Below are 21,985 nucleotides of genomic sequence, written 5' to 3'. Positions count from 1 at the left end.
GCTCAAAAAATAATACTAGAAAACCTTCCTACTTGTCTCTCCCAACCACCCCCTCTTGAAGTGACTGTGGAAACTAAAAAAACAAAAGGATTTGTGCCCCAAATGACTTCCCTTACTTAAAAGGTAGAAAAAAAAGGAAAGGTTGAAGCCAAGTCCACATTGGGTCTTTGAAACAGTTCTAGGCTTCTAATTTTTATATGTGGTAAATTCATGTCAGAGGAATTAACCCGAGAGACACGAACCCAACACGTAAACAGAATACAGATTATTACACGTTCGAGAGAATTTCCTGCCCAACCTCTACGTTCAGAGATCCGTAAGTAAGAGTTGGTCGTGTCAAAAATTTAGTTTTGATCAGGTAACAAAGCATGTTTGTATTCCTGGGAAAAAAACAACCGATCTTATCAACTGACATTTTGGGATACTTGAGGGGTTAATTAGGTAAACAATGTGGCGAAGTGGCCTATGTGCTCTAAGGGGCCATTTTTCTGTAAGATTAAACTTCAAAACTCAGCAATTTCACACTCGAACCAAACAGTTAAGTCAACTAAAAAGATAAGTTGGCAGCTCCTGTAAAAACCTCAATGTCTTTTAGAAAGATTTAAAAATCAGATCATGACTGGATTGACTTTGTAATTTATGATCTGTTAGGATAAAGCTGTTGAATTAATTCAAGAATTCTACATTACCAAGTACATAAAGATAAAGATGTTGGTTTTAAATGTTATTTTTGCATAAGTTTACTTACCGCCATATAAGCGTTTGTTCCAACATACGTCTTGGCTATAGAATTCACCAGCTATGAGACAAAACAGTCTGTTAGAACAATATAAAGATAATGTGGAAATAAAATGGGCAATTATTCCTCATTTAACCTACAATCATCATTTCTATAAATCAACTAAAAATTATGTAAAAGGGAACAAATTTATCTACAAAGGCATTAAAAATGATTAAATCTCTCTTTTCTTTTGAATGTGATTTCCAATTTAGACAAGCACAGCATTACAGTTTATAGCAGATAACCTTAAACAATTCACTTAAGCAGGATGCTTATCGCTTTAGTACCCCAAACCCGCCTGATATAAAAAGTCAATTTGAAGTAGAATCTGAACACACTCATTTTTTAGTCAGATGGCTCAAGATGTGAATGAAGCCTGTGCTTTGCTAGAATGGAATGAACACTAAATACGCTGGAGGGATAACAGACTTTGACAGCCCATAATACAACGATGACCTTCGCTTTGGTCTTCGTGTTTGGCTGGGAGTAAAGGTGGCTGCAATTCAAATCAACATCACAGCACGCTCATGGGTCACTATCACCGGGGTTCTCAGGGGAGGCCCAAAATGGAAATTAATTAAAATTTGTGCTGCACATTGTAATGGCCCTCCACCATTGTTGCTCCCAATATTAATTTTTATTGTGGGCCAGTTGGGCTCCCCAGGCACAGCTCCCACTCTGCCCTCCCTTTTGTCTGGTCAAAACGCTTTCATATCAAAGCTGCATATCAATGAAGTTTGCTATTCGTAAGTAGTAATTACAATATCAGCAGTTTTTACTGTCATTAAACAATGAACAATCATATTCTGATGAAGGAAACGCGCTCAGAGATTAAAAATGAATAACACACTCCCAGCCGAGGAGAAGATGCAGAGTTCTGTTTGTCTGGCAGCTAGGTGATTTTTCAATCCAAAAAGTAAGACTGAAAATAAAAAGTGAATGTTGCAGAAAGGAGAGCAAACTGGGAGGAAAAAAAAAAAGAGAGAGACCTACCTGAGTGCTAACTCCGAAATCACACAGCTTGACCTGTCCTCTTGTGTTTACTAGCATATTGGAGGGTTTCACATCTAAAGAGGAATCAGAAAAGTCCACGTAACTAATTCTGTATTTACAGCGCGTGTTTTCAAAAAGCACATGTGCACACCATACCATACTGCAGAAATGACATCATCTGTTCAACCCGGAATTCTAATCACAAATTTAATGCAAAGCATTTTATCTGGAGGCAAAATTTAAGGTCCTAACTCCTTCATTTCCAACCATTTCTGGTTTCTATGGAAGCAAGGGTTTATTTCAACTGAAAGTCAAATAAAATCTTGGCTTCCCACAACAGTAAATGCATCCATCATCCTATCCCCAGGCTTTCAGGAAAAGTAGTTGGATAAGAAAATGTAATCTTCTTGCAAAGAATTTGCACAAAAAGGTTTAGCTTTGCTGTCGATGTGAAACTACTCCTCCCATTTAAGAAGCAGTAAGGCCAAAGGGAAGCCAACAAGGAAAAAAAAATCATTCCTATGTTGCTGGTAACAGGTCATATCTGAATGAAGCAATGACAAAAGAACGCAGTCTTGTTATCTCCTGGTTTTAGGTGACAAATGCTGTTTCAGATAACACTCAGAAATTGGTCTAAAAGGCATGTGGATGTGTGTGCATATATGCACGTATCGATCTTTGTTTCATTTCTCCTTCTCTTCCCTTACATCACTTTTGACTGCTGTTAGAGTTAACAAAAGAAGTGACATAGCTTTTGCCAAGGCAGTCAGTTGCTAAATAATGACACAAAGGGTTTCTGCGAAGCATTGTCAGTGACAGCAATGAGCCATTTCAGGAATTCAGGGAGCCCACAAAAACCATCCCAGCAGGACAAGAGCACACCACTGTCGATGGTAGAGTAGCACCTGCTTCAACGTTTCATCTTCAATGGCAGAAGTGGTCTTGAATGGACAACTTGTTATATTTAATATACCATGTGACCTGAATTACCCCAAAACGGAGCAAGAGACTCAATTTTTTCATGTGACATTAAAAAAACATGTGAGTCAGTCCACCCTGACCCTCCACTTTGCAAAAGGTAACCCCAACAAAGGTTCTTGCCAATAGCAGGTACTTAATTCAAACTTCAAGTTCAAACTCAGTAACCAACAATTACTGAAGTCTACTTCCTATGTGACAGGCAATGTGCCAGGCACTTTCGCGTACACGCGCTCATTTCATGTTGCCTGACTGACGAAGAACTTTCTTTTATTGACTACTATATTCCCAGCCCCTAGAAGAGTTTCAGGGCTGTAGTAAGTGCTTAATAAATATTTGTTGAACAGATGAGAGACTAAATGAATGGAAACCAGACACACAAAGTATGATTTAATGTTGATCATTCTGTTTCAGTGATCAGGGATGGGCTATAGAACAGGTCTTGGCAGCATGCCCTTCACACAAGACATACTCTATCCTCCCTTTAGAGGCACTCTCTGAATACAAGTTACGATGTGTAGGCTGGTGTACGTTCTTCTACCAGCTGGTCTCTCTGCCTCCAACTTTCCTCAGTTTGAATTATAAATCTTATACTATGCCCATATGAAAATTACCACGTTTACTACATTTCTCCCCTGGTTAAGGAAGTACAATAGTCCCTGACCTCTGCCAACCTAAATGTGAACTCTGAGTTGGCCCCATATATACGTTTCGTAGACAGCTGTGGTAGAGACTCAATAAATGTCCGGGGAACTGAAAGAAATGCTGGACTCCACACAGGCTGGTCTTATTTTCCAAATCCAATTCTCATTAGAGGCCCTCAACTTTGAGTATTTTTCTTTTGGACAACCTGCTCTTTTATATATCGACAGCTTTAAGCCACTCTTAAGCCACCGCATCAGATGGAGACAATTAATGAACAAATATTTTGAGCTCCCGGAAGAAGGAGCTGCCTGGAAATCACAAGCTACGCCCAAATTAACACATCTTTAGCTTTAATCAGATACACTTTTGACTTAGGTGGATCAATAGAGAGAGGAGCCATAAAACAACAGAATTGCTAGCTTATACTCTAAAAGGCAAGGTGTAAATAAGAACTTCATTGCATTTTTCAGCTCTCCAAGATCTTAACTTACATGCAAGCCTGCTCTGTGACTTTTGCACATTCACCTCTCAGCCTAGTTCTTCTCAGGGAACACTTTGTCTATGAAAGCAGTAAACATCCACTCCTCCCCACAACCTTTGTATTACACCTGGGCTGTCTTAATCATGGTCTCAGAAGAATCAGAACACTCCAGAACCAAGCCTTTGTTCATGCTGTGTGTTCCTCTCTCCTTCTTGCCCGCCCCCAGGTTGAGAACCCCTTCCTCAATATTTCCTGAATGAATCCTATACTTCAACTTAAGTACCCCACCTCCCTGTTGCCTTAACTACTCAGGCCAACCAAGTCCTGGCTTCCTCTGAACAGCTAAAGCATTTACTGTCTGTGCCATTTGTTTGGGACTATGTATGTCACACGGTTTGACCAGGGTTATTTACCATATTTACTGGTGTAGGTATTTCCACACCAAGCAGTAAGTTCACAGGGCAGGAATATGCTTCACACATCTCTGGGTGTATGTTTCTGACAACAGTACCTTGCTCACTGGTTAATGGCTTTTTAAACAATACACGAACTTTGCTAATAGAAGTAACCTCCCTTCCCAGTAATATCTTGAGATAGCATTTGAACATAACAGACTCCTTTAAACAAAAACAATGGATTTAGGCTAGGAGACAGAGGACCTGCCTTTTTGTCTTTTTGGCCCAGCCACAAACCTGGCATGTGAATTTAACGTGGCAGGTGATTGTTTTCGTTTCTACCTCTGCAGGGAGACAATAATAGCTACTGTGTCAATATTGAAGAATGGTGAGGATTAGATGAGATAACCAATGTAAAATTGCTTTTAAGAGGCCAAACACTCCATAAATATAAAGTATTATTATCTACTGATAATCAACAAAACTGTTATAAACAAAAAGTGGAATATTTTGATCTATTTAGGAAATAATTTGTTGTTGCTACAGCCAACTTTAGCTGTATTTCAGTAAAATACTAGCTAAAAGAAGGTAATTCCCCAAGTACAGTAAGTAGAACGATAAAAACAATTTAATGTTCACGAGGAGGCATTTTTGTCAGACCGTGTGGACACATTCCTCAACAAGACTACCGAACTGGTCTCCTTGTATTTATGCTTCCTCTATACAGTCTGTGTTGAACACAGTGGTTAACGTGATCCTTTTATTTATTTAAAAATTTTTTATTTTTAAATGATCCTTGTAAAACTAAATCAGACAATGTCATTTTTCTGCCTAAAACCTCCAAGGGCTTCCCAGCTCAACACAAAATGAAGCCCTCATAATAGTCTGTGAGGCCTTCTCTGAGCTGGTCCCCACTACCCCTGTGCTCACACCCTTCCTATTCCTTTCTCTGCCTAGTCAGCTTCATTTCACTGCCTTCCTTGCGAGACATGCTCTTTCCTCAGCGTTGTTCCTGCTCCCATATATATATATACATATATATATATATACATATATATATGTATATATATATATGCACAGCTTGCTCCTTCATTTCTTTAGGTTTCTACTCAAATGTAATCTTTTTAAGAGAAGCCTTCCCCAGTCACCCGCTGGGAACAGCAATACCCTCCTATCACGGATGTATGTGCAAATCTGTTGTCTTGTCCTCCACTGTTAAAGGGAACCACCACAAATACAGGGACTTATCTGTTGTGTTAGCTACTGTATCTAGAATGGTGTCTGGTACTGACAAGAAACCACATTTGTTGAACAAACAGTGAATGAATGATATCTCTTCTAAACAGATGGGGAAATGTGCTCATCCCGAGAACTGGACCCGACAAGGAGTTGAATCTTTCCCCACTTAATGGCATATACTTCAGAATAAATACATTTCACTATTAATGAACACATTTTTAAATGACATTTTTCACTCTGGAAAGAATCTATAGTCATTCACAAACATTTATTCAACAAGTATTTACTGATGCATTAACATGTGCCAGATATTATGGCAGGTGATGTGGAAACATGAATAAGACCCACCCTCTGCCCTTCAGGCAAATGTGGCCAGGGACCCGCTGGCATATTCTTTTACCAAAATACAGTACATGAGATTTCAGGATAACAACACTGCTTATGTATAATTGAAATGGGATTCTCTTCATGAACAATTGGCATACTTCCTATAATAAAAACAATGAGAATTATGCAACTAAAGAGCTCCCAAACTTGGTTGTGCATTTAAAAATAACCAAAACAGGGGCGCCTGGGTGGCTCAGTGGGTTAAAGCCGCTGCCTTCGGCTCAGGTCATGATCCCGGCGTCCTGGGATCGAGCCCCGCATCGGGCTCTCTGCTCAGCGGGGAGCCTGCTTCCTCCCTTCTCTCTCTGCCTGCCTCTCTGCCTACTTGTGATCTGTCAAATAAATAAATAAAATCTTTAAAAAAAAAAAAAATAAAAAAAAAAATAAAAATAACCAAAACAAAACAAAACAAAAACAAAAAGCCAACTTTTGAATTCCACCACAGATCTACTGAATTGGAAACCAATCTAACAGAGCCTGGTCTTTAGACCAGCATTCAGAAAAGACTAACATAACCTCCAGGAATGCTTCTGATTTAACTACTATCTAGCTAAAAATATCTGAAGAGAAACTTCTTCTCTTATTTTACTTTTTAAAATCAATTTTATTCATTTAAAACACCAATTTTATTGCAATCATTTTGAATGCAGTTTGATGACTTTGACAAATGTATACATCCATGTATCCACACCATAAACAAGATACAAAACATTTGTGTGACCCCAGAAAGTTCCCTGTGCCCCTTTATAGTCAACTCTTCCCTGACCTCTGGCAACCACAGACCAGTTTCTGTTGTTACAGTTTTGCCTTTTCTATACATATTATGAATCCCATAGTAAGTTGGTTAGTGTTTAGAAGTTGTATCTGTCATTAATATTCAAAGTTGATACACTACAAATAGTACAACAGTTGGGTCTTGTTTTTTTTAAGTAGGCTGACAATTTGTGCTTTTAACGGGAGTATTTAGACCATTTACATTTAACGTAATTATTGATATGGCTGAGTTCAATCTTACCATCTCACTATTTGTCCCATCTGCACTTTGTTTCTCTTTTCTTTTTCTCCTTGCTTTCTTTTGGATTAGTTCAATTCTTTCTATCTTTCCACTGATCTCTACCATGGGCTTCTAAGCCAGAGATTGACATGTTCTGTAAAAAAAACATATTTCAGGCTTTGAGGGCCATATGGTTTTTGTTATAACTACTCAATTTTGCTGCTGTAGTGCAAAAGCAATCATAGGCAATACATAAATTAATGGGTATGGCTGCGTTCCATTAAAATTTTGTTCATAAAAATAGGCAGTGAGCCAAAGGGCCTGTGAGCTAAGCTTTGCCAGCCCCTGTTTGAAGCTTTTCTTTTCTTTTTTTAAATGGCTGTTCTAGGATTTACAGTATGTTTCTTTAACTTCTCAGTTTACTTTCAAGTAATATTTGGGTATTTCATTTATAATGTAAGAACTTACAACAATACACTTCCATTTTATTCCTCCCATCCTTTGTGTTACTATTATATATCTTCTCTCCACATATGTTGTAAGTTCCACACTGTACTGTCTTAATTTTTGCTTTAATCTTTTAAATTTAAAAGTGAGAAAAACTTACATATATCCACATGTTTACCATTTCTAGTGTTACTTATTCCTCTGTGTAGGCCTAATCATTCATTTGGTATCATTTTCCTTTTGCTTCAATAATTTCAACACTCGGCCTATTGGCAATAAGCAGAATTTTTTCCTCTGCTTTGTTTGCCTAAAGAAGTCTTATTTTGCTGTTATTTTTGAAAGGTATATTTACTAAACATAGTATTTTGGATTGATAGGGTCCTCCCCACACACAACATTTTAAGGATATCTTTCCATATCGTGTAGTTTGTATAATTTCAGACAAGAAGTCTGCCGTCATTATTTATTCTTCCTTTCCCCCTCCTTTTTCCTCTTCTTCGTTCTATATTTTGTTTTCTCTGAATATGTTAAAGATCTTTTAAATCACAGGTTTTAAAATTCTTTATTCTGTTGCACTTTGGTATGGTTTTGTGTTTATCCTGGTTAGGGTTTGTTGAACTTCTTAGATCCACAGGCTTATGGGTTTCATCAAATTTGGAAAGTCTGGAGTCTTTATTTCTTCAAATTGTTTTTTCCTTTTCTCTCTCCTTTCCTTCTGAAACTCCAATTACACATATACCCTAGACTTCCTGATACTGTCCCAAAGGTCAACGAGCCTGTGCAATATCTATCTATCTATCTATCTATCTATCTATCTTTTTGGTCTTTTTATGTTTTAGCATTTTTGGGGTATTTTCTTTATTTCTAACATCAGTATCACTGATTGTTTTTTTCTGTAGTGTCTAATCCAATGTTAATTCTATCATGTGAAATTTTTATTTCAGATACTTTATTTTTCATCTTTAGATGTTCCACTGATTCTTTATGAACTTCCATCTCTCCGCATATTGCTCGTTTCCCTTGAGATCCTTGAATATGTTTGTAATATTTATAATAACTGTCCTAAAGTCCTTATCTGCTAAGTCCATTATCTCAGGGTGTGGGGAGCGAAGGGTACTGTTTATATTGATTTTTTCCCCTCTTGGTTACGATCTTTCATCTATTACCAGAAAAATACTTGTTAGCCTACTAATTCTTATTTGGATGCCAGATATTGTGAATCTTACGTTGTTAAGTTCTGAATTTAGCTGTAATCCTTCAAAGAGTGTTGAACTTGATACCAGCAGGTAGTTAACTTATTTGCAGATAACCAAATCATTTTGAAGCTTATTTTAGAGTCTTTATTCATGGAGAGCCTAGAGTAACCTCTAATGTAAGCATGACCCTTCTAAAAAGCTTCTCTTGAATGCTCCAATGTATTCAACAAGGTCTTTCCACACTGGTTGATTGGAATTTTAAAAATTCCCAACTCTGTATAAGCTTTAGGAATTGTTTATCTTATACTTCCCCAGAAATATTCTTTCCCAGACAGTAGTTCTTTGTCTAGCTTTGTAAGACTTCACTCTATGAATGCAGAGGTTGGTCATTTGGCTAAAGACTTAAGGACACTCTAATACAGTTTCTTGAGTTCTTTCTCTGAATAATTCCTGCCTCTCTAGGGCTCTACCCTGTAAATTCTAACCATTTTGGCTTTTCTGATCTCCAAACTCTGTCTCTTCAGCTCAGTAAGACTTTTGGGCTCTGTCTGGGTTCCCTCCCCCTATGCTGCAATCCAGAAACTGTGTCAAGGCAGAAAGCTTGGGTGACTACAGAGCTTACTTCACCTGTTACCTTTTCTCAGGGAGCACAGTCCTGAAATGCTTATTATCTAATATCTGAAAATAGATGTTTCATAAATTTTGTCCAGTTTCCTAGTTGTTTTTGGTGGAGGACAAGTCCCATAGCAGTGATTACTTCCTGGATAAAAGTGGTAATATCTCTTTATTTTAAAATTCTTGTCTTTTATCTTTTGTTCATTGTTTTGACCTGATATCATAAGCTGCCTCAAATATTTCTTCATATTTATTATTATTTTTTAAGTAATCACTACACCCAATGTGGGGCTCCAACTCACAATCCCAAGATCAAGAGTCGCATGCTCTTCTGACTGAGCCAGGCAGGCGCTCCTCAAACCTTTTTTTGAAATAGACACAGTATGATATTAGGGCTTTATTTAGTTAGGCTAAATCTTAATTCATTTCGAAGAATTTGAAGGAAATTGGATCTCTTTTAAATGTTGGAATGAGGATGGCTCCTCCCATTTAAGTTTTATTTCATCTAAATAAAATATTCTACCTTGTATCTGAGGTGTCAACAATCCCAGTATGCAGCCACTGAACTTATTACTTCCAAGTTTTCACTTAAAATATGCAAATTCTACAACTCTTGAGAACCACTCCAGGAATACTGAAGTGATCTCTTCTGGTTTGTTTTCAACTTCACTCCAAGCCATAAACGTGACAGATAAGGCAAAAAGTTTCTTTTAAGGGGGCAGTTGGTGTCTACGCTTATTTTAATGAAGCCTCAAGTTATGGAAAACAAACAGCAACTGAAAGGCTATAGCTTTTTATTCAGCTCACTTAAAAACACCATAACCTTTCTTCTGTAAGCAAAGTGCAAAAAAGATGAGTCATTAAAGTGACTGATTATAAATGGCAATCATCAGGGCAGATGTAAGTCATTTTGGTTTAATCAGGCCATTAATTATTAGGGTTTATCAATTAGTTTTATTGAAGGCAAGGGAGCTTAAATGAATAGTAGGGCATTGATTTTAACTGAGACATTTTCTCAAAGAAAATACAAATGAGGTGTGTAAAATTACAGGTCCTCTTCATACCACTAAAAAGAAACAAGCTTCATCGAATGTAAAACATTACACTTTGGTGAAAAACCAAATTAACTCTAATTCTCTTAGCATTAGATATAAAATATGTGTTGGTGTTCACTAACTCGCAGCAGTCTGATTTTAATCTATCTTGACCAAGAGGTCAATACCATGTTGGAGAAATTGAGATAAAGGTACAATGCAAAGTACCCATTTTTAAATCAGCTATTTCTTATCTTCTTTCATTTTAGAAAAAAATTTAGTCATTTTATGCAGATAGATTTTTATGGGAATCAGAATAGATATCTGTTGGTCAGACCCTCTCAGAGGAAGCAGAGATGACATGGGAAGTGTGCTAGTGTGCCTGTGTGCACGTCCTCATGTGCACAGGATATATAAGATTATGGATGGTATCTGATCTTCCCACACTGACAAGGTGGTTAGGAAAACTGAGTGGGACTGTGTACTTAGCAGTGCCTATAACAGAGCTGGATCTCAACAAATTGCTATTTTAAATAAATAAAATAAATGGGAGAAACATTTTGTAAACTTGAATGCACCACATATACTAGAGCTATTGCTTTGTAGAATTGGTAATGACAATGACTCTCACCCTTGAAAGTCAGGAAGTAGGTTATCTAACACACTAAACCAGACCCAATTCTAAATAAAGTTCACTTTCATTATACGAGCTCTACCTAAAGACAGCCTTCTACCAGGATGGCAAGTGCTGTTCAGCTGGGATCTCAGAAGAGCTAACAATTACCCGGTCACAACATGAATCTCCTGTCATAATATTTGCCCACTCCTTCAGTGAGATTTCACAGTAAGTGGGCTTTTTATTGATGATGTAATGAATATCTGAGTTGCAGGAGTGACATCCCATATAGATAATAGGCAGTTATGATACAGTTCTGTTTAATAATTTGAAGTGCTTAGAAGATTAGTAAGATACCAGGAAGTGAGAAGAATAAGAGAATTTACCAACAGGGTCTCACATTACGTATAAGATAACAGTAGATAGTTATCTACAGGAGCCTCTAACTGAATAAAAATCAGCCTAAAAATGTCTTTAAAAATTAAGCATAAACTTACCATATAACCCTTGTGGTCACTTTCCTACTCTTTTTCTTTTAAAGAGATTTTAATTTTAATTTTATTTATTTATTTATTTCTAAAACTTATTTGAGAGAGAGAGAACATAAGCAGAGGGGGAGGAGCAGAAGGAGAGGGAGAAACAGACTCCCTATTAAGCAGGGAGCCACATGTGGGGCTTGATACCAGACCCTGGGATCATGACCTAAGCTGAAGGTAGGTGCTTAACCGACTGAGTCTCCCAGGTGCCCCATATTTTACCTGAAAGAGAGAGAGTGAGAGAGAAAGCATGAAGAGGGGAGGAGCAGAGGGAGAGGGACAAGCAGACTCCATGCTGAGCATGAAGCCTGGTGTGGGGCTTGATCCCATGACCCTGAGGTCACAACCTGGGCTGAAATCAAGAGTTGATGGATGCCTAACTGACTGAGCCACCTAGGCACCCCTCTGTCTGATTCTTTAACAAAATGTGAAACATCAGCTAACTACACTGGTCATAAACTATGGATTAATAAAAAAATGGTTATTTCTTCTCAAAAGTGGTATGTACCATATGACCTGATTCACTGTGATTACAAATATTTAAAGAAAGATACTAACCACCCCCACCTATCTACTCAAGAGATATATGAACAGAGAACCAAATAAAGCCTTGTACATGAATAAAAGTATTATTATAATAGCCCCAAACTAGATAGGATCCAAATGTCTATTAGCAAATAGATGGATAAAATGTGATCTATCCATACAATAAATTATTATTCAGCAATAAAAAGGAATGGATGACATATGGTACCACATGGATGAACCCCAAAAACATTATGCTAGGTGAAAGAAGTGAGATAGCAAAGATTTTACATTGAGGCGCCTGGCTGGCTCAGTTGGTAGAGCATGTGACTCTTGATCTCAAGGTCACTGAGTTCGAGTACCATGTTACAGATAGGGTTTACTAAAAAAAAAAAGAGGATTTTATGTTTTATGATTCTGTTTTCATAAAATGTCCGGAAAAGGCAATTCTATAAAATCAGAAAATAGATCAGTGGTTCCCTGGAGCTGGGAGCAGGGATTGTTTGCAAATGGGCATGAGGACTTTTCTGGGGTGATGGAAATGTTCCAAAACGGATTATGGGGATAGTAGTACAATTGTATAACTTATTAAAAATCCCTGAATCATAAACTTAAAATGGGTGAATTTGATATGTAAGTTACAGATCAATAAAACTGCTTAAAAATTCAGCCTCAAAACACAATTTGACTTATTCTCCATAGTGTCTCAGGTGCTTTCCCGTTACCGTGGTCACTTTCCTACTCTACTGATGACAAAATGTGAAACATCAGTTAATTACAATGATCACATACTATATGCCAATGGCAAAATGGTTATTCCCTCTCAAAACTGATATGCACTAGAAGGCCCAATTGTGATTATAAATATTTAAAGACATGAATTTTTAAGAGCTACTTCTGTGTGTTGTAAGACTATTTCCCCCCCAAAACTAAGGCTATGTAAACAAAATGTGAAAACAACTGGTTCAAACATGAAAAATTTGGTCAACCAACCATGGTTGCCTCAATAACCTCCAGAAACGGCTCTGATTTTCAGGCTAGACTGACTCATTCTTTTTTTCACTGAACTGACCAAATTGACTGTGGAAATTGGTATCATGTTGAGACAACCCATGTTGCCACCCATAACCGCCTCGTGCAAGAAACTGTATCTTGACACACGCTGCATCAATTAGCCATTAAACAATCCACAAAAACAGCATCAGGCTGAAGCTTGCTAATAAAGACCGGAGCCCATGAGAGCATGTGCTTTCTGCCACTCTCCACAAAAATCCCCGCCGCCCACAGCCCAGTCCCCGCTCCCAACACAATTGGGGGTCAGAGGGGGAGGCTACCCTCGGTCACGATGTGGCTGCGTGCCGAGGGGGCTGTTCAGAAAAGATAAATAGAAGCACTTTCACTACACTACAGCTGGAGTTACCCGATGCACTTTGTACAGGGATCTATGTGTCTATTTCCTGGTAAGATTAGCTCGGAAGAAAACGTTGACGTTGTGCAAGCCACCGCATGCTTTCTCTGGTCAAAGGAAAACCACACAAATCGAGGCTTCCCTTTTTGTTGTGATCCATTCCTATCAAGTGCTGATGGTATTTGCTACTTCTGCTCCGTTTTTGGTATCGTTCATGTTTTATACTTAAAATATTTAATTTGCTCTGTGCTTTCAAGCCTCGCTGGATGCTTTTAGAAAGAGCCATGGCTTAAAAAAAAAAAAAAAAAAAAGAGCCATGGCTAAAATTCTTAAGGGAACGTGATCTCAGTTTTGAAATATGGCACGTGGCTCTGTTGTGGATGATAGTGAAAGCAGAAATAAACTTCTCTACAACTTCTTCCCTCCATAAAGCAATTACACGGTTTTGCTTGCATGCCAGGAGCCAGAGGACACATTAGCAGGTCTCCCCTTCTGGTACCCTCTCTTAGCACTGTTCCAAGGGTGCTGCAGAAACCTCCTTTCATTATCTTTCATTATATTTAATTGTCTTATGAGAAGACAACAACTAATATATCTATCTAGTTATTTCTTGGGGACTGTATTCTAATGAATGAGAACAGCAGGTACAATTAAATATAGACTCTGCTGACATTCTGCATTACAAATTCATCTGTGCACAACAGGGACGCACATAAGAGAAAACCACAATGCAATATAAAAGTTATTCTAATCACTCCATCACATAATAAAGGGTAGGTCATCCAAATATTCTTGCAAAGCCTTAAATAAAATTAAGCAGTATAATTAGCTATCTGAAATGGCAGCTACTATCTAGAGTCTCATGATTCCATTCAGAATGGAGGCAACAAACCTGGTTTTCTCCTTCATGTATGAGAAAGGCAAGAGACACGCAGCATTTAAAAAGGCTGATACCGGGGCGCCTGCGTGGCTCAGTGGGTTAAGCCACTGCCTTCGGCTTGGGTCATGATCTCAGGGTCCTGGGATCGAGTTCCGCGTCGGGCTCTCTGCTTGGTGGGGAGCCTGCGTCCCTCTCTCTCTGCCTGCCTCTCTGTCTACTTGTAATCTCTGTCTGTCAAATAAATAAATAAAATCTTTAAAAAAAAAATAAAAAGGCTGATACCAAGGGCAAAACGGCTTCTGCCTTCCCTCAATCCTTTCACAGTAAGTAAAAGAGGTTCCCTTCTAGCACAGCGGATTTTAGATTCCTGCCCAGCAATATGCACGCATTCTGGTCGGTGTGTGAGAAAGAGCAGGTGCGAAGGGACAAGTTCCTGAGACTCAGAAGGTACAAGTATCCTGTCCCAGCTCTGAGAGAACCTACTTCCCCACATCTAGGTACCACGAATTCTAAGACTCCTACTGACTACAAAAGCAGTGAAAAAGGAAAAGGAAAAAACGCAATGGAATATTACACTAAATGCACAAATAAACTATAAGATGCATTTTAATTGTAGACTTGAAGCAGCACGTCCACAAGACGAACTCTGGTAAATTGTTAAAATGAAATAGAAATTCTAGGGGCTCCTAGGCGGCTCAGCTGGTTGAGCGCCCAACTCTTAAATTTGAGCCCTGTGTCGGGCTCTGTGCTGAGAGTGGAGCCTGCTTGAGATTCTTTCTCTGTCCCCCTCTCCCTGCCCCTCCCTCCCCTAAAAAGAAAAAAAAAAGGAAAGAAATAAAAATTCTAGCAGCTAATACCTCTGTGGTACTTGTATATGCCAAACATTGAGCTAAATGCATTATCATCATATGCATTATTAATTCATTTAGTTCTCATTATAACTATTGAGATAAATATCATTAGCTCCATTTTACAGATGAGTAAATTAATAAATTTACTCAAATTAATCAAATTAATAAAACTACTTGCCTAGGGCTATACAACTAGAGTCTCCAATCCTAAGTCTTATTCTTTTTTTTTTTTAAGATTTTATTTATTTATTTGAGAGGGAGTGTGCATGCACAAGTGGGTGTGGGGAAGGGCAGAGAGAGAGGGAGAGAGACAAGCAGACTCCTCTTTGAGCAAGGAGCCTGATGGGGGGTTTGATCCCAAGACCCTAGATCATGACCTAAGCCAAAGTCAGATGCTTAACTGACTGAGCCACCCTGGTGCCCCTCTAATCCCAAGTCTTAGGACTTAACAAGCTGAACTACAAGATAAACCACATCTGAATTTATCGGCTGGACTACTACCCCAGCTTTGGCACTGAATAGCTGGCTGATCTTCAGATGTTTTATTTTAGATTTTTCCATTTCTCATGGGAAAGAAGATAAGGAGGAAAGTCTGGGGAAGGTTCTAACTATTCCCACATAACCTTTCGCTGCTTTTCTTGTGAAGTGTTATTTGAACTATACAACAGCTATTATGAACCAGGCACAGTGCTGTGACCTCAAAGAGGTTAAGGAACTGACCCAAGGTCACATAGCAAAGTTGAATTAGGAGGCAGAACCAGGACTTAAACCTGGGTCTGACCCTAAAACTGAGCTCTTCCATTAGACCACCAACCCCTGATGGCCTTTTTAATGACGAAATTCTTTAGCCTTATGAGCCTTAGTATCTTCACCTAAAAATGTGGATGACAACCTTGCAAGGCTGTCACCAAGCTCAAATGAAATAATACACACAAAAGATCTAATACATTAGTAAACAGAAGGCATTCAGTGAATGATAACAATTATTGCTGCATGCAGTTCAGAGGGAACTTAATACTCCCAACGGCAAAATAATGGACTTGATTTCCATGGGGCTGATCACTTCAAACTAGGTCTTCGAGAAAAGAACAGGTGTGGAGAGGTCTTGTAAGTATAACTAACTTGTAACTGCTGTAAATTCTGGCAGAGTGTTCTACCTGAGGATAAATCTCTTACTTTAATACTAGAAAGGGCAACAAAGGATAACTTCCAATGAAGCGACATACCATATAGAACAATTTTTTCTTGCAGAAAAAAATTCTCAAAGAAAAATGTTGTTCCCAGAAAGTTACAATTCAATTTATTCATTTCATAAACATGCAGTGGCATGTCAGTACCACACACTAACTGTGGCCTTCAACCTCTCAGCAACAGAAATGACCATCACACAGGTGTTCTCTGTCTTCCTCTGATAAACTGCTAAACTTCACGGTCCGCCTCAAGACAAAGCCATGATCAGAGCTGGCCGAAGGGCTTGGTGAATCACACATGCAGCAGGGCACATAGAGTGCACCCTGCGGGTAGCTGGACAGAGCTCATCATAGAGGCCAGGGGCTCCTTGGAGGGTACTATGAAAACCTGTAAGTCCAAATACACAGGGATCGCATAGTCGACTTTAAATCCTAATCCCCAGCAAGGCAGAAGGGCTTTAGGGGACGTGATGGGGGAATAACTACCCTCTCCCACTTGTGTTCCTTCTCTGTATGGCACATGATCTCTTTTCTTTCCTCTAAGGCTTCCAAGGATACTCATTTCAGAATAGGAGGGGGGAGGTGCCCTGCATAGTAATTCCCCTGGGTTCTTCATCCTGTTAGAGATGTCCTGAAAGGGAAGACTCTGCTGTGATAAATCCTATCACAGACGCATAGGAGAAAGAAAAATTAAGTCTAGAACAACCCTCTCTGATTAAGTAGACTACCCACACAGACAGCTATAGAAAGATCATATATTTTTAAAATTAAGCTTTTTATTTTGAGAGCATTGTAGATTCACATGCAGTTAAAGACATAATATGGAGACATCCTGTATACTCTCTATCCATGGTAACATCTTGTAAAACTATAGTACAATATCACAAACAGGGTACTGACACTGGTACAATCAAGACAGAGAACGTGTCCATCACCATACTCTTTTCTACCACACCCACTTTCCTCTGACCCCTGAATATTCTCCTTAGCTCCTAGAAACCACTGATCTATTCTCCATTTCTGTAACTTTGTCATTTAAAAAATATTATAAAAGGGCACTTGGGTGGCTCAGATGGTTAAGCATCTGCCTTCGGCTCAGGTCATGATCTCCAGGTCCTGGGATCGAGCCCAACAAGCTCTCAGGGGGAGTCAATTTCTCCCTCTCCCTCTGCCTCTCCCCCTGCTTGTGCTCTGTCTCTGTATCTCTCTCAAATGAATAAATAAAATTTCTTTTAGAAAAATTATAAAAATGGAATCATACTGTATTTAACTTTTTGTGCCTGGCTTTTTTTTTTAAACTCAGCGTAATGCTCTGGAGATTCCTTTTTACTGCTGATTAGTATTACACAGTATAAATGTACAATGTTTAATTATTCACTCACTGATGGACACCTGGGTTGGTTCCAGTTTTGGGCTATTATAAATAAAGCTGCTATGAACATTTGTATACACGTTTTTATGTGAACCTAAGTCTTCACTTCTTTGAGATAAATGCTTACGAGTGCAACTACTGGGCTGGACAGTAGTTGCATGTCTAAATTTTTAAGAAATGCCAAATTGTTTTCCACTGGGCTGTATCATTTTATATTCCTATTAGCAATGTGTTGTTAGTGATCTAATTTCTCTGCATCCTCATCAGCATTTGGTATTATCTCTATTTTTAAGTTTTAGCCATTCTGGTAGGTGTGTGCTAATATTTCATTGTGGTCTTATTTGGTTAATGATGCTGAACATCCTTTCATGAGCTTATTTGCCATTTGTATATCCTCTTTCAGTGGAATGTCTCATGTCTTTTTACTCTTGAGTTTTTAGAGTTCTTTATACATTCTAGACACATATTCTTTTAAAAGAATGCTTTTAAGTAATGTCATATGGGGTTTCTTGTCTTCTGAAAATCATTACCACAAATACAGAAATCCCCAGTGATTACCCGAGGCAAAGAGAATGAATGACCAATGTGGGGAAGAAGGCTTAGTCTGTAGAGACGTTCATTTGTGTGGATTGTCAGAGCTGGAGAAAAACCAACAACCCACAGTCATTAAACTAGTTTGTTTACCTCAGTTAATGGGCTAAGTCTATTTTTTTTTTTTTCACAAATGTTCGTGAGTTATGATCTACTACAGCATTGCCATGTGAATAATATTTACATTTAAAGGACATTATATACAGGATTTAAAAACAGGAGCCAAGGTAACTGGGCTCCTGTCACCAGCACTTGCGTAACACAAATGCCCCAGACTGAAATAGTCACAGAGCTCAGGGAAGGAGCCCCCACACCTCAACTCTCTCAGCCTCTCATGTTCAACATAAAACCAACTGGGGATGATTCCTTTCTAAATGACTTGGTTGCTCAAACACTAACCAGTTCTTTAAAACAGAACAAAACGAAAACTGTGACTGCTCCTCCAGATAGGAAAATTACGGCTGAGATTAAAAACTCACTGTGACCTATGAGTAAGCACACACTCAGTACATCTCTACAAAAGAGGTTGTTATGAAAGTTTAGTGCACATTTTTCATTAAGTTACTTAAAACTAACCAGGTTAGTTTTCAACTGACAGTAACGTTTTCCAACAATCCTTTCCCTAAAGAATCACTTTATCCAGCAAATGATGATTCCCTAATTAGTTTCTGCCAAAAATCCCAACTTCACTACCCATTAAGGTATTAACACAACCACCTTGACATTAACATTTCTTTCCTAAGGAATTCAAAGGTTTTACTTCTACCATCCCGTCCTCTTCTCTCACTTAATAAATACAATAAAATAAATTGGGGCTGTAACACAAATATTCTAACATTTTTTCAAATCTTGAAGTTTACACTGATCTCATGTAAAAGGCATTCACAAATATATATAACATTTACCTGCCTACACTGTTTTGCATTACTGGCCTCCAATTCTCTTCCAAATTCCTTCCTTAAAAAGAATGCCCTTGCATGGGGCCTTCTTGTACTTTTTTTGGTACCTTCCTGTGAATCTATAATTATTTCAAAATAAAAAGATAAAAAAAAATTTTTTCCCCACCCATGTTGTGTCTCAACATGTTATTTTTATAATTCTTTGTTAGTCAAAATATTTTATTTTGGTATACTTTACAGCGGAAAACCCTTTTCCCTTTAAAGATGTCTTTTGATTTTACTGCACCATTCTGGTTTAGAAAGCACCCATTTTCTTTTCTTTCCTTTCTTTCTTTTTTTTTGTTAAGATTTTATTTATTTGAGGGAGAGAGGGCATGAATGTGAGCATGGGGGGGGCAGAGAAAAAAAGCAGGCTCCCCATTGAGCAGGAAACTTGACATGGGGCTCAATTCCAGGACCCGGGGATCATGACCCAAGCCAAAGGCAGACGCTTAACTAACTGAGCCACCCAGGTGCCCTAAAAGCACCTATTGTCTTAGCTGAGTCACACTGCTTTAATTCTCAATTATTTGTTTGCATTTCAGTGTCTCATCTTCAGTTCTAAACAATTTCATACTTCATGGAAGTCCGTACTTTGAATGAACACAAAATAGTCTATAGGCAATCAAGCACTTGGGGCAGTGTTTATACAGAGTAATGCTTGATAAATATTCATTATTATTACTCTTCCTAATCCTATTATTATTTCCAAAGCATAACCTACTCTCGGGGATTCCTAATCTTTTTCCTTCTTTTCCCATATACCTCTCTGATTAGCCTTATTCCCTTACCTCACAAGCCTGTCATCCTTCTGTCTGTACCAGATCACAGAATACGGAATCTTGGTGCTTGAAGAAACCGAGCGATCACCTAGCCATGCCTTCAATGTATATAAGAGGAAACTGAGGCCCAGAGAGCAGGAGAGACCTGCTTTTCCAGGCTCACACAACGAGGCAGTCAATCAGTGTGACTGAACTAGGAATTCAAATAAAGCTCTATTCCTTCTTAGAAATTAAGCTTTTTAAGTTGTCCAAGTTGGGCCAAGTCAGCATTACACACTTGTAGTTCTTTACTATTATCTAAGAGAAAAAATGGTTTAACTAAGGAAAGAAAATTTTGTCCAATTTCCAGATGATCCCAATTCCTAGACCACAACAACAGCTACTTCTAAGTTTCTCTCTCTCTCTCTGACATTGCCAATGTCCTTTAAATCATCAGGGATTTTTTTTCAACCTACTGATTTGTTAGAGCAAACATAGGTAGGATTTTTCAGGGACCATGAGGTACAGTGTTAATGACAGAATCACTGACACTCTTCAAATGAATGGTTTGCCTTTCTGGTGGGGAAACTTCTTTCTAAAGTACAGCTTCTACCACACTCCTGAGAAGAGAGTTCCTCCTGTCTCTTCCTTTGTTAATATATTTTTTAAAGTCTGACTTACTGTAGTAAAATTCATACTTTCCAGGTGTATAGATCTATGTGTTCATGATTTGTTTTTTTTTAAAGATTTTATTTATTTACTTGAGAGAGAGTGAAAGCCAGAAAGATCACAGAGGGAGAGGGAGAAGCAGGATCTCCCCTGAGCAGGGAGCCTGACACGGGGCTCAGTACCAGGACACTGGGATCATGACCCGAGCCGAAGGCAGATGCTTAACAACTGAGCCACCCAGGAGCGCTAGATCTGTGTGTTCCAACAAATGTGTACAATTATGTAACTACCACCAAAATCAAGATCCAGAACATTTCTAACACTCCCAAAAATGCCCTCATAGCTTTAGAGTTAACCTGCCCTCTACCCTTCGGCAACCACTCATGCATTTTCTATCCATATAGTTTTACTTTTTCCAGAATGTCATGTAAGTGGAATATACAAGAGGAATATACATTGAGGCTGACTTCCTTCACCTAGCGTAAAGTCCTTGACATCTGTCCCTGTTGCATGTATCAGTAGTTTGTTCCCTATTATTACTACATAGTATCCCACCGCTGTACGGATTAACTATAGCTTGCTTATTCGTGCGCCATCTACAAGACATCTGGGCTGTCTCCAGTTTGGGAGAACTGTGAATCAAGCTGGCTCGTGCTGCAGGAAAGTGTGAAACTGCTTCCTAAAGCAGCTGTACCATTTCGCATCCCTGCCAGCAATGCAGGAGAGTTTCCTCTCCTCTATATTCTTGTCGGCACTTATATTATCCGTTTTTCTTTAATTTTAGTGAAGGGCTCCCTTTTATTACAGAAAAAAGTAGCAGGAAACATTATTCAGTACACCGAACTACTACTGAAACTTCAAGCAACCTTACCTCCTTTCTTTCTCTTAATACCCACAAAGTAATGCATTGGGAAATTCCATTGATTCTACAATTAAAATATACCCAGGATCTGACTACCTCTCCCCATCTTCACAACTGTCTCCTTGATCTGAGCTTCTGTAACTCACCTGCAACAGTTCCTAACAGAACACATAGGCCTCCTTGCTGTTCTGTGAACACTCCAGACACATCCCACCTGGTGTCTCCTGTTCTATTCTCCCATATACCTACTTGACCAGCTCCTCTCCTCCTCCGAGCCTCTGCTCCAAGCTCATCTTCTGAGGCCTACCCTGGGAACGCTACAACCTACCCTTTGGCTGCTCCAAGCCTGACCGAGCTTTTCTTTTCTCCATATTACTAGCCATCTTCTAACACACTGTATTTACTTTTTTTACTATGTTTATTATTTATGGATTGTTTCACAACCCTGCTTTACCCTTACTAGAGTGAGTTCCATGAGTATAGGAATCTTTTTTTTTTTTTTTTATACTAAAGTATTCCAAGTGTCTGAAATACAGACACAGTGTCTGGAACATAGCTGGTATTAAATAATAGTTGCTAGATGACTGAACTAATGACACAA

The 21,985-nt window shown here is 38.6% G+C and overlaps 1 protein-coding gene across 9 annotated transcripts in view; it reads right to left on the bottom strand.

Moving 5' to 3' along the window:
- Positions 1–21,985, bottom strand: part of MAP2K5 (mitogen-activated protein kinase kinase 5) — a 258,142-nt gene that overhangs the window by 116,645 nt on the left and 119,512 nt on the right. For all 9 annotated transcript variants that reach the window (XM_080807862.1, XM_080807858.1, XM_080807865.1 and 6 more), the window contains exons 14-15: positions 1,775–1,848; positions 749–799 (exon numbers count right to left, since the gene is read on the bottom strand). In XM_080807862.1, the coding sequence (XP_080663988.1) occupies positions 749–799; positions 1,775–1,848 (125 nt within the window). The remainder of the gene's footprint in view (positions 1–748; positions 800–1,774; positions 1,849–21,985) is intronic.

This window comes from Martes martes, assembly GCF_963455335.1.
Source record: "Martes martes genome assembly, chromosome: 7".
Classification (NCBI taxonomy): Eukaryota; Metazoa; Chordata; class Mammalia; order Carnivora; family Mustelidae; genus Martes; species Martes martes.
This window is presented reverse-complemented; position numbering and strand designations above follow the sequence as displayed.